Here is a 17,795-nt window from a genome sequence, read left to right as displayed (position 1 = left end):
TGTAAACTCCTGACAACTGGTATATCACATTGAAAATAAACCACTTTTTTTAACCATTCTGTATGTCATACCATTGGTAACCGGTACTAAAAATGTGTTGATTAGAGATTATGTAAGAAACCTTCAACATAGTTAATGAATACAATATGTGCTTGCGCTATTATTTCACATGTCCAAGATTTCACTGTTCTGCAGGTAATACTCAAAAACTCTTATTCGGCGCAAAAGAATTTGCATTTATTTTAGTGCTGCTAAAGTTTTCATCATTTTCCCCAGTGGCGTTTTGCAGTATGGGAGTTCGTCTATCTCCAAAAACCCCTATACACTCTGTGGTTGGTGCATCAACAACCGCGACTGTGATAAGTTCCTTTTCTGGTGTGTTGGCAGTAACCTGTAAAATATATAGCATTATACATATGTAAGTGGTATTACTGATTCATAAACTCTTACATTTATTCAAATAAAATTTGAATCCTGGTGTAGTGCCAGTGAATGACTTAACTGACTTAATACCCTTCAATCATTACATTATAAGAAGAAGCTCTGCTAGTCATACAGTGAAATGCGCTTTTAAACCTCTTTATTGACAATTTATTCTAGATAAATAGGCTTTAAGGACACACGAGACGTTCCTCAATATTTTATATTATTTTCCTTGATATATTATTCATTTTTTATTATCATTTAAACCTGTTAGTTCCAAAACAATTAGAGTATATTACAAGGGTCTATTCGGGGCTTAAATATTTATAGTTTTCCTTAAAATGGCATGCAAAATGCATTTAAATGTTTATGAATAAACTTAAGTCATTTTCTATATTTTCAAGTGGACACTTTATATCTAAATAAAAAATTATCATATAACATGAAAATATGATTATGGAATTACTTAGTGGAAATCTTCACATTGTTGAGGTAGAAAATATGGAAGATAGGTCGCATCTGACATTACACAGAAAAACACAGTACTAGGTTGTGGTAACCGAGGGTGTCTTACCAAATTTGTGAAATTTCAAAGTCCTATCTCATGGAGGAGTTTTGCAGTATGTTATTTTGTATGTAGGTACCTTTTAAAAATAATTGTTCTCTTATATCTTTTTACAAAACTTGAAATGTAGTAAAAGGACCAAATTCATGATTTTTGCTTGTACAATAGATCTATAACTCTGTTAATGCCATTAATCAATTAATCATTACAAGTAAAAAATGGTGTATATTACAACTTCCATAGACCCACTTACATTTTATTAATTATGACCAAATGACATAAAGTGTACTAGACAGTGCCTTATACAGTATGTACATGCCTTCATCAATCACCCTCTGAATGAGAAAACTTGCCTGAGAAATCCCCCGGCGACTTTACTCTCTAAATACGAAAATACTCGTTCCAGGGTGCTTTTTGATGATTGTTTCCACTTGGTCCCAGTAAGTCTGCCTAATTGTTGATAGTTGTGTTATGATGGAGTCTTTTTTTACTGTTTGTTTCTTCTTTACGATCATTGGGACACTGAGGGATGAAATCAATTTCAAAATAATGCACACACAGAGAGAGAGAGAGAGAGAGAGAGAGAGAGAGAGAGAGAGAGAGAGAGAGAGAATTATCTACATATTAGATCCAACTTATCAATGTTGAATTTATTTGGGTGGGTGGAGGGTGGTTGGGTTAGATTTGTGCATTACCAGGTGTGTATAAAAACAATATCATAGCACAGCATTAAAAAGCTGATACATGTTTTCCTGGAAGGTTGACTAAATGTTGAAAATGTACCTTCATATTTCTCCAGCAGAGCATTTCTCATAATTGGTAATTCTTCAAACTGACAAGTTCTCAAATGAAGCTGTTGGAAGTTTTGTTATTTCTTAATAGGCCAATTAAGAAATGGCATAGCTCCTGGTGACAGCTTCTTGTTGAGGAAAACCTTTTTGATAAAAAAATGCCATATATCCCAAGAAATTGTTGTAATTTCTCTAATTTCTTCACAAATTTTTATCTTAATCTACTGTGATATCTTGTTTATGTTTACCATTTTATGCTTGTTTTGCTTTGAACAAATATGACATATTTTAAGGTCATTTTTACATTGTTTTGTGTTCTTCTATCTCCGGGCAGAGCTCCTGTAACTGAAGCATAACATGCTGTGTATGATTACCATCAATGAACTCTACCTCTGCATCAGGTTGAAAAGGGTCTTCAGTTTTAGCTCCTTCTGTAGGAATATTTAGTTTCATTCATTTGCGTTTTTTTAAAATTTGAATTGAAACTTCCATAAATTTCTGTCCGATGTTGGGCGTTCAACTTTCTAATTGCCTTCGACACTAATGCAAAGTTTATGGCCGACAGTGGAATATTAAATTCTCTGATGCATTTCTCTCTGCATATGAATAGCATAAACAAGCTGTACATTTTCTTGAAATTTACCTTTAAAAGTTTTGTTAAGGTCGCTCTCACATTTGATTGGGACATTCTATAACATTTACACAAACTTTGCTGTCTTCATTTTCCTTTGTAGAAGCTTTGTTAGAGTAATCTGCTTCTACACTCTCCGTGGTCTATTATGATAAACATAATATGGGATACAGGGTGTTAGCCAGCCCCTTGAAAGATATCCCATTATAATTGTGTTATACGAAATTTCGTGTTATTCGCCAGGCTAGCTAAGCCTGTTAATGGCCGTGTAAACCCATTTCCTTTTGAGGGTCGACTGGGCTTCTCCGGGGCCCCATCCCCACCAAATATGAAGGCCCAAATATGGGATACATGGTGTTAGCCAGGCCCTTGAAAGATATCCCATTATAATTGTATTATACGAAATTTCCTGTTATTCGCCAGGCTAGTTAAGCCTGTTAATGGCCGTGTTAACCCATTTTCTTTTGAGGGTCGACTGGGCTTCTCCGGGGCCCCATCCCCACCAAATATGAAGTCCCAAATATGGGATACAGGGTGTTAGCCAGCCCCTTGAAAAATGCAACAGAATATCATGATTTGCTTACCCTCTTGCCAGGCTAGCTGATCGTGCCAATGTTCAGGTCAGGTCAGGAAGTAATAACTGTTCCTTTCAATTAAAAATGAAGTTTTTCTGGATTTTTTAATTACGTTTATTAGCATGTTTACGGTAATTTGAATAGAGAACCGACCACAGAATTCTATTCGCTTTTCGAATAGTGAATAGCGAGAAGCGAATAGAACTCCAACTTCTGAATGGCCCATCAAACTGCGTATCAGTAATTTAAATAGTTATGAGAAATTGTATGGATCCAAGCAAAATTGAACTCTATTCAACCAGACTCTCAGCTGTATTCGTTAATCTCCGACAAGCAAGAGAGACTCTCTGCTTGTCGGAAATTTACGGAGACAGCCAAGCGTCTGGTTGAACGAGACTATATTGAACTCTGGCGTAGGTATATATAAAATGTACGACTTCAAAAAATATCTATATTGTTGGTACCAATTAAAATCTGACTGTTTACAAGATATCTATATATTAATTTCCTTGAAAAACAGTGCTTAAGAACTCATTACATCGAATTTATTGATTAGATCTAGATGTTGTCAGCGGTGTTGATTTGTGCTTAGGTCCAAACACTGTTTCAATTTCGGTTTGCCTGTGTAACTGCATAGGAGAGTTGATTAAAATCAACTCCCAAAAATAAGTTTTATTTCCGTTCAATATTCTCAGTTACAAACATTAATCAGTGAGTCACCCAATCGAACATTTCTAATAAGAATGTTTTTAAACGAGTTATAAAAAACAAGACTCATTATATTCATCAAAAATTTAAACAAACGCTATACATGTATCAGGAAAAAAAATTCGTTAAGCCCATACCATCACCATAACTATATGCATGTTCTTACAAGAACATGTAGTTCATTTGTTAAGTATCAATTAAATTCTAGAGAACAGAAATGGAAAAGCTTATAACAATCAACGTTACCCACGGCGTTCCACGACGAATAAATGCGGATAGCAATGGGTTTTATGTCTAAATGACTCATCCAAATGCCTTACATTCTTCAATAGAATTTGTGCATGTCACACAGAGCCGTATAGATATAGTTACCCTTGATTCTCCAGTAAATTCAGAATGGTATATTGTGTGACTGTTAGCTGTTCCAGTACCAGACGTGATTTCGCTCGTGTAACAAAAACTAACAATGCTTAAAGAATATATATAGTTTTATATGCTTAAGATCTGCTTTTTAATTTAAAATATGGTCGGTCGATCGATCGAGATTGATTATTTTTTTTTAGCATTTAAACTTACACTATCTTGATCGCACCAAGTAACTTGGTCACAGTCGTTGGGATTTGATAAATCTTTGCAGTTGAAACACATGCGTCCGCTGTGATAATCATAACCTAAAATGTATTTTTATCAATTAATGTAAAGCTATGTTCGGTTCCAGCGCATATTTGACCAAGTAATCACTGTATTTGTCAACCTAACTGTCGCAAGTGTATACTTTCTAATATGATAGGTGTGATTCGGGTGTATTTTATACTTTTATCGATTTTACTATGCGTTCAAAACATATTATACGTTTGATTATAATGTACATTGAATGTGTATCTTAATATAATGCAAATGAATTGAATATAACATTAAAAACCTGCAACTCAACAAGAGCCTCCATTGTTGCAAGCAGTAGTGTTACAGCAAGATTCACAAACAGGAAATTTACCGTCGTCATCCTCATCAAAATCAACTTCAAACGAATCGGGAGCACCTTCCTTTAACATAACCTTCCTTCTTCCAACTATTGATGTTTGAGGCCCACCTATGCTGCTACAGACCTAGAGAAAAATAAATCCTTTTACGTAGTATAACGATCAAATAATTGACAATTTTGAATTTTTGGTTCTCGTTCATAAATGCTAAGATATAATTTTAGTTCCCACTGACCTGAGACACTGTGACATATGGTTTAAAACACGATTTGATACATGTTCAAGTTTTACTTTTTAATTCATCAAAAACGTCAGTAACAACAATTTCAATATAAGCACATGTTAATCACTTTCAATTGTATACAATAAATCAGTCTGAAGTTCCTACGAAACATTTGTTATATAAAAAAAAAAACACTTGATAACTCACAACATTACTTTTACATCCCAAGTCATAATAAATGGCGTTGTGTCTAACATACTTTTCAATGTAGCATTGCTGTAATGAGAATAATATCGTATAAGACATGCATACATGTATCTACAATATTTTTTGAAGTAAAAGTGGCATAAAGCACACTTGGTTTGTTCTATAACACAAATGCTATTTGAATATGAGCCATAGGCTCTAGTGAGTTTGTTTGATAAAAATGGGTCTGTCCTTCCCGTTATCGTTGGCGTCATAAACTTTTTTTAATTGTTAGGTGTGGGCCATCAGGGGGATGGAATGTTTATAAGACTATATGCTAAATTGGAATTAAAAGGAAAAAACAATTGAAAATCTTATTCTTTTAAACTAAACCTAAACCATTAAAGTTTAATACAGGAATTTTGTGTGGAGATAAATTTAAAAACCTTATAAAAAATTCTGATTTGTGTACATAATTTGCAGTTAATACTCTAACGGTGGTCTATAGTATTTCTAATTAGGTAAAGCTATTGTTGTTGAGGTTAATTTAGGAATGTTTGGAGATAAATTTAAATCCCCTTATAAATATCGGTATTCTAGGTTGTCTAGATATTTTTGCAGGTAATACTCTAATGATGGTTTTGAGCTTTGTTTTATCAGTAAAAACTAAAGTTGTTTAGGTAAGCCATGTGGTCCCTAGGTCTCTTGTTATATATTAACGGTATTTATAGAACTTAAATTGACGTAGGCTCTCAGATGAGAACTGAATGTTGCGCAGTGCCTGTTTTAGAATCTCAGCTTATTATGACTGTAACAAATTTGCAGAAAAAATATTCCCCTTTCTTAGCCCTGTAAATGGTTTGTAGAACGGTGTTTAATTAGCTGGAAAGGTCAATTGACTAAAACGAATTTTAAAAAGGTAATTGCCAAATAATAGTAAACGTTTTCTCGTTATATTTGAAAAAATATGCAATATTTTTATCATGCCCACATCACTAAAGAATGCTGTGTGGTTCATAAATCGTCCATTACATCCAGCTTACAATTTTGAAATATGACCCTAAGCCAGAAATTATCATTAATTAAAACTATAAAAAGTGCAATATGTCTTGCTTTTAAATTTTAATTAATAAAATTAATAAATCATTCATTATCAGTTAACATAGATCTTTCTTTAAAAAAAAAATCAATGTTGAAAAATTATACAACCATCTACCTTTCTTTTAAAATCTTACCTGGTGATTACCACATCTGGTCACCAAGTAGCATTCGTGGGGGCTGTTTAAGTCTCTGCAGTTCATACATAACTGACCTGCCACTAAAAATAGATTAATTGTTTTTTGCATATTTCGTTTTAACCAAGACTAAATATACAGTCAACGAAAACCATTAACAGAGTTAGCGCTCAGTACAGATGATATGGGTGTCAAATTTATGACAATTTATATATTTAATAAATGCACGAAAATTAAAGAATATGTGAGTTTCGTATGAATGCACATTTACATAAAAACGCAAGTCATATGTAGTTTAAAGTTTTTATGTACTACTCTCATACAATGTTATATAGTTAATTGAAATTATATCATTATATACATAAATATATTTTGGATTTTTGTTATCTATTTTCATTAGATAGCAATATTAAGAACATTTTATTAACTTATTCCGCAGACATATTCGATAACTCTAAATTATTCGGAAAACTTTAATTCGTTCCAGAAATCTGCCACTTATATATAAAAACTGATTAAGCTTATTGTGTTAACAAAACAGTTGGCTTTTCAACGAAAACCTTAACTTAGTGGCTTCATGGAGACCAACTTTACAAATGTAAATTGTTTTGAGACACAGATACACTGATAACACTGTTATTTTTTCTAATTTTATCACAACTTGATCACAAATGTGATATATATATATATATATATATATATATATATATATATATATATATATATATATATATATATATATATATATATATATAACTTAATCATATATATATATATATATATATATATATATATATATATATATATATATATATATATATATATATATATATATATATATATATATATTATATATATATATATAATTAAGTTTCCGGTTAATAACTTTAGATTAAATATAAATCACGGTAAAAACTTTAGTAGTTCGGGCGATTGCATTTGAAGTCCACATTTTGTAAAATGGATATATTTTAAAATAATCTCTTCTCACACATAGTCAATGTTCCGAACCTGGAATGGTTCTCACTATTTCGTTCTTTTTTGTTGTTTGTGCACTCTCACTCGGGCGTTGTGCTGGTTAGTCTGGCTAATATAATTTTCCCCACAGGTTGGACAAATTGCGCAGTAAATAAAATTAGATTATTTGCAATTCACTGGGGCACTAGTTTTTAGAATTTGGACATTTTAAAATAGTATTCCTTCTCCCTCCTGTATAACATTCACATGTTCCACATCGGGGGTCGCCGCACTTTTTGATGGAAGTAGTATTGCAGGACGAGAACCTTGCTTTGGAGAGAATTATTCGCTCTCAAATTCGGCGCTTGTCTTCTGCTGTTTATGATTGATGGTTGGTTGAAAAGTTTTTGTTTCATATTTTCTGATTGTTCTGATATTGGTAAAAACGTTTTGCTGATTTCAAAATTTTATGGTTACACGGAATTTGTGTAGTTACAAACGGAATTTTCTAGTTTCTCCTCCTTAAGGAGAAAGTAACTACACATAATCCGTGTATAACCCCTCCCCCCCCCCCCCCAAAAAAAAAAACAAAACAAAAAAAACAAAAAAACAAAAAAAAAAACAACAAAAAAACAAAAACAAAAACAAAAAAACAAACAACAACAACAACAAAACTTTAAGGCTGAGGATTAATGACCCTCAAGAGAACCCGATGTTAAACTATATCAAAAGATAGGAAACAAAACAGATCTACACAATACACGTTTTATTTTCAATTGAAACTCTTCGATTACCTGTTATTTCGATTAATCCAAATATAAAAGTCAGTTGCATGATCCAACTGTTTAACTGAAAAAAGAGTGAATATCAATAAGTCAAAAAGAAAAGTTCATACATTTTAACGTGAATGTTGTACGACTTTAAAAAAACATTTTAACGCACTTGCTTTTCATTAAATGGAATGTGCGACCATTCTAGAAATTTGTTTTTCCATGAAATACGATATGATGCTGAATAATATGGTGTTGAATTTTGGAGTTTATTTCCAATCTGGTCATAGTTAAGACATATCAAAATAATGATTTACTGGAAAGCATTTTAATTTCAACGATAAATATGTTCTCCATCAAGAGGTACATTTTGAGTAGAACATAAAGCAGTAATAATAACGCATTTATCAGATTATATTAATCATAATGACTGTTCATATATGAACAAACTTTTCATTTAAAGTGACCAACTGTGACCATCACGAATTGAATTTGAAAAAATACATTTTCATACCGTAAAAGACAAGCGAATATAAGCATCGTTGTTTTTTTAGCGTTTACAAGCAACGTTCGTTTACTAATAACAGTTGTCACGTTACACTTCCTCAGGCATTAAACATTGATATTTTACAAAACAATCATTAAAGAAAACTTAATGTTTAAAATATTAAAACAGAAAAATAGCTGAATTCATTAGAATTGTTTCATTAAATATTTTTCAAATATTTAAAGCGGAACATAACACTGCTCATGTAACTATCATTGCAATGATGCTTTGATGTGTTATGATGTCATATATTCATTATGACGTCATACAGATATTTTCCCGTACTTAACAGCCCTACAGTAGTCATTTTCACAACATAAGCTAAAGGAAATTTAACATTTTTGATTTTAAAAATGTAAATGAACGAAATCATAAGAGCTTAATATAATAAGATATATATTACAATAATCTGTTCATGTTAATTGATTAATCTAAATAATGCATAACTTTTTTATTGTTCAAAATGGAATTTGTAACAAAAGGTCATAATTCCAGAATAAGGGTTGGAGTGATTCCTATTGTAGTATTTCTCTTAAATGCCAAGAATGTTATCATGACAATTTTGTAAGTTATAAAGCACATGCTAAGGTTGATATGTGAAATTAAAAAAAATCATTGACAATTTTTTATGTGCCTTCAAACATTGTTCAAATTCAGAATCAAAAACTTCAAATTTGACGTGCTGATTTCAGCAATATACTGATATAATTATGATATTGCTATGTAAAAATGTAGTTAACAATTTTGAAATTTGTTTTCTCATTCAAAAATTAATGAATATAATTTGCAAATAAATTCCATGAATTAAAGTAATTACATGTATTGCAGAAAATTTAGATTGTTAAAAATAATCCAAAATGGATAAAAGGGGTATAAAAACTATAAAAAATATCTCCCGTGCAAGGTAAGAAAGTAGTCATATGCATGAAAAAAAATATAATGTACTGGACATCATAAAGTAACTTTGTTAAAAAAAGCAAACAAATCCATTAACAACTACTTTTACACTGCAACGTCCTGTTCTCCTTGAAGTATTTCTATTTTTTTTTCCTTTTTCGGGGGGGGGGGGGGGGTAGGGGGTGCTTCATTAAAAACGAATGGTCAAATTAATGTATTGCGTAAGCTGTTTTCTATCAAAATCATTATTGATTTTTTCTTAGACAAGAAAGAAATAAACACAAAGTTTTCTGGTAAATTTTAAAGTTTACAGTTTACCTTGCCTTGAAAATGTTCCAATGACAATTCTTTTCCCGTCAAGTGTATTATATAAATCCTTAACAGCCGTGCAACTTGACTTAAGCGTACTCTTACATAATGACTACGAACAAATGATTACATAATCTGAGGAATTGTATGTAAATAGAATTTGTGCTGAGACCTTTCCAGCACGAACAGGCAATGCTAGGTCATCTGAAATCATCACGTCCTACTTTTGAGGAGAGAGAGAGAGACAGAGGGACAGAGAGAGACGGAGAGAGAGAAACAGAGAGAGAGAGAGAGAGTGAGAGATGTCTTGTTTTAATTGTAAGATAAATTATCAATGATAGTTACACTATTTAAAAACAAATACAAAATTGATAACGTCGCATTGAGAATAATGCCAAGTAAACCATTTTTTCTGTTAAAAGTTATCTTATTGGTTCTAAAACTCTTTAAAAAAAACAAAACAAATAAACTTCTTTCTTCTTAATTAAAGATACAAAAAAATAAAACCAAAACAATAAACAAAACCAAAAAAAAAAAGAGCAATATTAAGAAAATATAACACAATAACCAAAATAAAAAAAACAACAACAAAAAAAGTAAAAAAAAAAAATAACAAAAAACAAAAACAAAATAAAGCAATCTTATGATCTAAAGCATATAATGAGATGTTGTTTCCTTTTTAAAGCTTTAAGCATAACCCAGTGCTTATTGTCGTTAGACATTCCTCTCCCAATTAATCGAATAACCGCCCCCTATTAGCTTAAATGCAGAAAAAAAAATATGGATTCTAAGTCATTTAATAAAACATACTCCATCCTATAAAGTACACAGTAATTTTACCATAAATCATTTTGTCCGCGAAATTTCATAACAACCCTTGTATTCATTTACCAAGTTTAAACAATTTGAATTTGCATTTTCTCTCCTGCCAATCCGATTTTCTTTTCACCTGCCAGCGACGTTTCTTGAATTAGTTGAGGCATCCTACATATGAACTACAGTCAATGCAATCTTGAAATTAATTAATTTGATTTTTACTTCATGCACAACTTTGTGTATCAAAGATGGATGAAATAGGTATCACAGGGATCGCCGTTTGCCCTTTCCTTTGTCTTTAAAATCATTGTGCATTGACTACATGAGAACATTTTACTTTAGTCTATGTAAAAAGTGACATGGGTAGGAGTAAATCGCTTGCCTGTTCTCTGTTTGCTTACTTCTTGCGAATTTTTTTTAATGCACAGATAGTCCCGAAACGATTTGAATAAAACAAACGGACCAACTGGCGATAAACATACATTCTAATTGTTCCATGTCTACTTATTTCGTTTTTTAGCTGGACTCTGCTGAAGGCAGAGTCCTGGTTGTAGGCAGGCAAATCGCCAATGTGACTATAAATAGCACAACTTTAAAAACAAACAAAAAACCAAACAGCGCCAAAGTTAAAGCTTCCGCTATATTAAATACATGTAGTTACACAAAAAGTCACGTTTCGTCAAAAGTGTTGGCATTTTGTTTCACTTTTTTAATTTCGAGAGAATTGTCTATCTTTTTTAGTTTTTTTTTATTAATAATATGTTTTAAAAACAACAGTATACATTTTGGACTCAGAAAATGCGCATGAATTTCTATGAACTACTTTAATGAGCGTTGAAGAAATAAGGATTGAACATATAACGCTTTATGCAAAATTCAAGGCACCAACTGTTAAACTCCTTTCTTCTAGACAGACATGTTTTGTCTATAGCTGCCTACAAAATTTGGTCGCTCTCTGACGCTTTGCCGACATTAAAAGCATAAGAGAGAGAGAGAGAGAGAGAGAGAGAGAGAGAGAGAGAGAGAGAGAGATTGAGATTTTCAGTCTTTATTACACTATGTGCATAAAGACATATTTTGTGACCTGAAAAGGTCTTATCATCTTATTAAAGAAAACACATATATGCTTTCAGGAGATGATAAACATACATAACATTAGACAACAACAAATGTTCTGTTGTTCCTACATGTATTATTCATTTTCTCACATTCAATAAAAATAGATAAAGCTTTTAAAACTGACTGGAAAATTTAAAAAAAATGCTCATAACCTCGTTTTTGTTTAGCCACACCACTAATAAGTTTTTTTTCTTTCAAAGTTTAATTTCAAGCAGTTTTTTTTCACCGTAAAACAGGAATGGGGTTAAATTGTGTGAGATTTCTTTTCTGATTAAAATCATATTTTAAGGTAAATTACTTATTAATTAGGCTATCAATCTTTTTTATGTAAAAAATAACACTGCAATCAAAGGTTTATAGAATATATACGAGTTATTGTAATTATCATCATCAGTGAAATTTTTTGCATTGTTAGTCTACAACAGTCTTAAGACAAAAAACATGTAAATGGAGTACGAAATGAATGTTGTATAATTGTCATCAATATAATGTGAACAACCTTACAGTCATTTAAGAAACATGCAACAATTGCATTTTGTTCAGGTAATTTTAAATGTAGAACAACACCGACATTCTTACATTTTACGCAGCATCTGTGTAAGAAAAAAACTAGGTAATTGACCTCCATTAAGTCTTAATAACCATTGTGTCTTTAATCTTGAAAATGAAAAGTTTAGATTCGTTTTGTACTGACAGTTTCATCAATTTATGAAAAAGCATATTAAATATTTCAATATGGTTTAATATACGAGATTTTCATTGAATAAAAATACCAAGAAACAATGTTCCTCATTATAACTAAAATTAAAAGAAGAACCCAAAACAAATTGAAAGCAATACATATCATACGATATGACTAATAACCGTTTTGTTTTTACATCTATATAAAATTGTTGTTGAGTTTTAGAAAGGAGAGATTAAATACAGCAAAAGCCTGTTCTGTAGATCCTTAATGGGGTCAGACATTAGTGTGTCGATCAGCGGAACCGATTAGAACCATCAATACAAACATGTTCTCTTTCACAATGCTTAACAAAAGGTGTACCCTTCTCCAGAAACATTGCGTCAAAGTGGGGGTACTTCGGCCCCTAAAAATCCCTTATTATACAGTAGTGCGTTGCAAATGTACAGGACATATGTTGTATGTAGATATCAATATGTTGAATATCTTTGCATCTTTAATGCATAATCAATTCTTAGTAGTTTTTTAAAAGTTATTTGTAAAATAATCCACTAGTCTATGTCCCCTTTTGTAATACATCAGTCTCTTCTTCTTGATTTCGTAGAAAAAGAACTTTTATCTTACCGTCTTGTTTGTTACATATATCTTTACGAAATGTAAATTGTCAAAACAGAGAGGAAGTTTAAAACGTATTTGAATATCGACTTAGAATTTGTACAATTTTTTGGCCACAGCGATCCCCAAGGAATAGCGACATTAGCGTCAAGTTTAAACATATGAATGCATGTCTATGCATATCACCGATATTAGTTTATTTAAGAAACCTGTATTTATTTCAAATACATGCAATGTGTAAAAACAACTATATAATTTAATGCAGCAATGTTACAATCATAAACTATCTAAACAAGTACTGGTAAAAAATGATAATCAATGTATCTAAATAGAACAAATTGTTACAGATAGGCTGCGGCTAAGAAACATTGGTTACTAGATTGGTAAATCCAACAGTCCAACTCTCCTGTGTAGACCAAAATAAATTACAAAGGTTTTTAAAAGTAGAATATTTCTTCTTTTGATTTTGTGGATGATGCAGTATAAAATAAATGTACCTGGTCTTGCTATTTGAAATTTAAAAGCCAACTCATTTGACATATTTAATTTCAGGATTCCTTGACTACATGTATAAAAGTCATGAAATAGTTACCATATGTCTAATATACTCTTTATAAATAAATGAAAACACCATTAAAATATTGAATCAAAACATGGAACCACCATCCTGACTAATTATCTATCCTGCTTCGGTACGTTCTGTTTATTAACTTTTTTCACACCAAGTCGGCGATTCTGGTTTAGGACACGATAAGAATTTATCTTACTGGGACAGCTATTAAACATCACGAGATCTGAATTTAATTTCAAAAAATCAGCAGCACTGATTAAAACGATGACATTATTTTTAACAATGAAGTCTAATGAACTGTTGAATCAGTCGATGTAGCTGTTAGTTCTTCATCAGAACATTTCTATGTTTTATCATATCAGTTCATGTTGCACCAAGCTGCAATAGATATACTGTGGAATCATTTTATTTCGTGGGGGCCAATTTTCGTGGATTGTTGGTTTTTTGCTTGTTCGTGGGGGTCTAATTTCATGGATGAGTCCGTTTTCAATTTCAGTAGGTAAACCAAACCTTTTATAATTAGTTTTCGTTGAAGATGTAAATTCGTGGGCGAGGGCTACCCACGATAACCACGAAAATTGAGCCACCACGAATTCTAATGATTCCACAGTAATGTTTAAGGATATTGCAGATTTCGCAATGCACCGAAACGCAATATATAGAATGAGTTCATGTCTGTCTAGGTTATAACCTAGCTCAATAGAACTGTACCATTGCAGTTGGATAAGATAAGGCTTATTATAAAATAAAGCCTTTGCTTTCGGACTATATCACTTTCAAGGTTGGTAGAGAAAGTTTTAACTAACAATGTTAATCATCTTGGCTTTAATATGTGCAACACTTTTTTGCAGAGGATGCAATGGCTCTGAATTGTCAAGTCATGGAACCCCGGTCCAGTTTATTCTCGAAAGACTGTTTGTATTTGAAGAAAAAGGCCGGTAAATATGAAGAGACAATTCGATTGCTAGAGAGAAAATTGGAAAAAAGAGGCCGCACTTTCGCTGAACTCAAGCGCATTGTTCAGAAACAAACTCTAGATATTGAGTATTTGCAAAGAGCTGATGAAAATAGACCGATATTGAATAGCAAGAGTAAACCAAACTTAGAACGACATGACGAAGGTTTGACAAATAGAAACACAAGGTCTACTTGGTATCCAATCAGTGAGTTTTATCTAATGCATGTATTTTAAAATCTATTTAGAATTAAAGACATTTTTCGCCTACAAGATATTTTTCTTCTACTCTAACAACATGCATTTTCATTTTATGTACTGATATCGTTATTGTAATCTTGATATCAAAGGCTTCTAAGCCTAAAATTGTTCGATATTAGTTTCTCGTTATCGTGAACTTTCAATATAATTTTTTTGCAGGTGACGCTGTTGCATTTTATGCATAGATGAGGGCAAGTGAAATTAATCCAAGCAGACATCACGTGATCATTTTTGACGTAGCTGTCACAAACGAAGGTAACGCGTACAATCGAACCTAGGAGCGTTCATAGCTCCCGTGGATGGTGTTTACGCTTTTAACTGGAACGTTATTGCTCACGAAAATAACCATATTTTTACCGAAATAGCTGTTAATTCACAGAGCATCGGAAACGCGTTTGCGGACAGTGGTAATCATTCTGACGTCAGTTACTCTTCAGTTACCGTAGTAAAAAGATTAAATGCAGGCGATGCTGTCCTGATCCGCACTCCAGCAGAATCGAACCTTGCGTCGAGAGGAAGTATTGTCAGCTTCCACGGAGGCCGGTCTACGTTCAGCGGATGGAGAATTTTCTAAAGTTATAACTCTATTCTATGTCAAATGTTTTTTTTTTAATAAATCAAGACACATGCAAATAGTTTAATGTCGTTTTTTTTTTTTGTTAAAAAGGTTTTGCATGTGTGGCTGAAAGACGAATGGTTGCCTAATTTTTAACCTGTCTTCTGGTTTCCGACTTATTCATACGACTAAGAGGTACCACAACAAATGCAAGCATTTAAATGCATAATTTTGATTTTGACAGAATTCTAAACAATTAATCATTTTGATTGACGAATACACATTTGTGAAGAAGAAGAAGAAGAGGATGACAATGAGGCGATATCAATATTATTCATTTATTCAACTAATAATTCAATATGTTTTCCTCCTATCAGAGAATACATTACATACATAGTATATCATTATATCAAATATTAGGACGATACAACAATCATGAAGTTAAGATATACAAATATAAATAGTGCCTGTTTGGGAGGGTAACAGTTGAAATTGAGACTCCGAGGAAACCATTGTCAACCGACGCGAGGCAGAGGTTAACAATGGTTTTTGAGGGGTGTCAATTTGAACTGTTATCCTCCCAAACAGGCACTATCTATTTTATTATTCTGAATGTCTTAATATTAAAATTTTTTTTACTGCTTTTATATAGAAATGACGTGAATTCTACGCCGAACCGTGCGCGCATAATTTACGCGCATTTAACAATTCGTTGTGTTACTCATTGCTAAGTGTGTTGCCAACGCTGAGGGTAATAGAACGGATTGTCAACTGTGTCTTAACCAATCAGATTTCAGTATTTAACATGAAAGTAAAATAAAAGCTCCTATCATATTCTTATGTGATGCTTTTGCACATATCCGATTGTTTTCAGGCCCTGAATGTCTTTGACGTTAATATGTTGAAATCTATTTGAAAACCGTTCTAGATTTCACATTCATAACGTGTAGAGGGAAATACCGCTTTCACCAAAAAAAAAAGATTAACCACTAAGATATCCGACAGTAAAACTAATGTTAGCGATGAAATTAAAAACTCTAAATAATATAATTCGGAGGTATTCATATCTTTGACATCAATAACAAAAACTGATTTTTCATTATGCCGTTATAATTAGATGTTACAGGTATAAAAGTTAAAACTAGCCATGCGTTTCTGCAAAGCTTCCACATGTACATGTACAATCAAGACCCATTTAACACGTAACTATTGTAACGTGCAAGGGGGTCACTGCCTGTGATCCCCGCGGGCCCGTACCCAAGATAGAATCGGATAGCCCTGATTGCTTCCAATATTTACAAGTGCAGACTTTAATCACCGCTCCTGCACATATATAGGGACTCAACGTTACGCAGGCAGGGATGACCGCACACCTACTCAACTGAACAGGTACCAACGTTAACGCAAGCAGGGATGACCGACACTTGCGCCAACAACGCAACCTAACGCAAGCAGGGAGTGCCGCACACTTCCGCTAGAAAGGCCAGAACACCAGCAGGGATGACCACACACTAGTGCTCCGCGGCAACCACCACCAATACGAGCAGGGATGACCGCACACTTGTATTAATGCGATACAAAGCAGGGATGACCGCACACTCTGTATCGTAGGTTAGAACACGCGACTATTAGATAGAGCAGGGATGTCCACATACTCAATTTAGCCGTTCCTGTACAAGTTTAACCCTAAACAGTCGTTCGTCGTAACGCAATAGACACTGTCCCTATATATATGCTGGCCTAAAATAATTCGAAGTATCTAAAAACGGGAAATAAAAAATAAACAGACTTATCCGGCCTAACCCAAAACTACTTATGCAGAACAACTTATATACATTAAATATTTATTATTGTATAACAAATAATCATCACACTAATTGGTAATTATTGGTAACATTAATTAAATAATCAAAAATCAATTAATCAAAGGGGAATAACTCTAGCTAAAAAAATACATCAATAAGTTGCCCGCTTCACTATGTTAATGCAACGCTTAATTGTCATGTCAAGAGCAGTTAAGTGATTTAACTTCAGGAAAGCAATTGTTATCCTAATGACAACAAGAAAACTGTCAAAGTAATGCAAATGACAGATAACATATCAGTCATCAACCATTGACATTATTCAAAGCAACTACATGTACATGTTTTATAAAACCAAACGCAAATGTGTACACTATTTAAAGCCAGTGTTGGTTTAGTGGTTGATGTGTCAACAATTAAGAATCAGGATGCTTTAATATTGATATTGCAAATTGCAGAAATGACTTCCTAAATAAGAAAATATTTAAAGACTTTTAATCCCACATACCATGACTGATTTTTAAGAGTTGAGGGATAAAACGGATTTTAACCTGTATTCAAATATCATACATTAGGCATCTTCTCTGGTCACTGTTCAATAGCTACGATGTTTACACTATA

At 32.5% G+C, this 17,795-nt stretch overlaps 1 protein-coding gene and 2 pseudogenes across 1 annotated transcript; 1 reads left to right on the top strand and 2 right to left on the bottom strand.

The window, feature by feature from the left end:
- Positions 1–17,795, bottom strand: part of LOC128174544 (multiple epidermal growth factor-like domains protein 10) — a 293,920-nt pseudogene that overhangs the window by 82,854 nt on the left and 193,271 nt on the right.
- LOC128172608 (uncharacterized) lies at positions 4,623–8,108 on the bottom strand. The gene is made up of 4 exons (XM_052838390.1): positions 8,069–8,108; positions 6,318–6,400; positions 5,104–5,172; positions 4,623–4,799 (listed from the first exon to the last, which is right to left on the bottom strand). Exons 1-4 carry the CDS (start codon positions 8,106–8,108, stop codon positions 4,623–4,625), a joined length of 369 nt encoding a protein of 122 aa, XP_052694350.1.
- Positions 14,408–15,390, top strand: LOC128172599 (uncharacterized; annotated as a pseudogene).

Source organism: Crassostrea angulata, chromosome 2 (assembly GCF_025612915.1).
Source record: "Crassostrea angulata isolate pt1a10 chromosome 2, ASM2561291v2, whole genome shotgun sequence".
NCBI classification, from domain to species: Eukaryota; Metazoa; Mollusca; class Bivalvia; order Ostreida; family Ostreidae; genus Magallana; species Magallana angulata.
The sequence above is the reverse complement of the archived record's forward strand: the minus strand, read 5'-3'. Positions and strand labels throughout refer to the sequence as shown.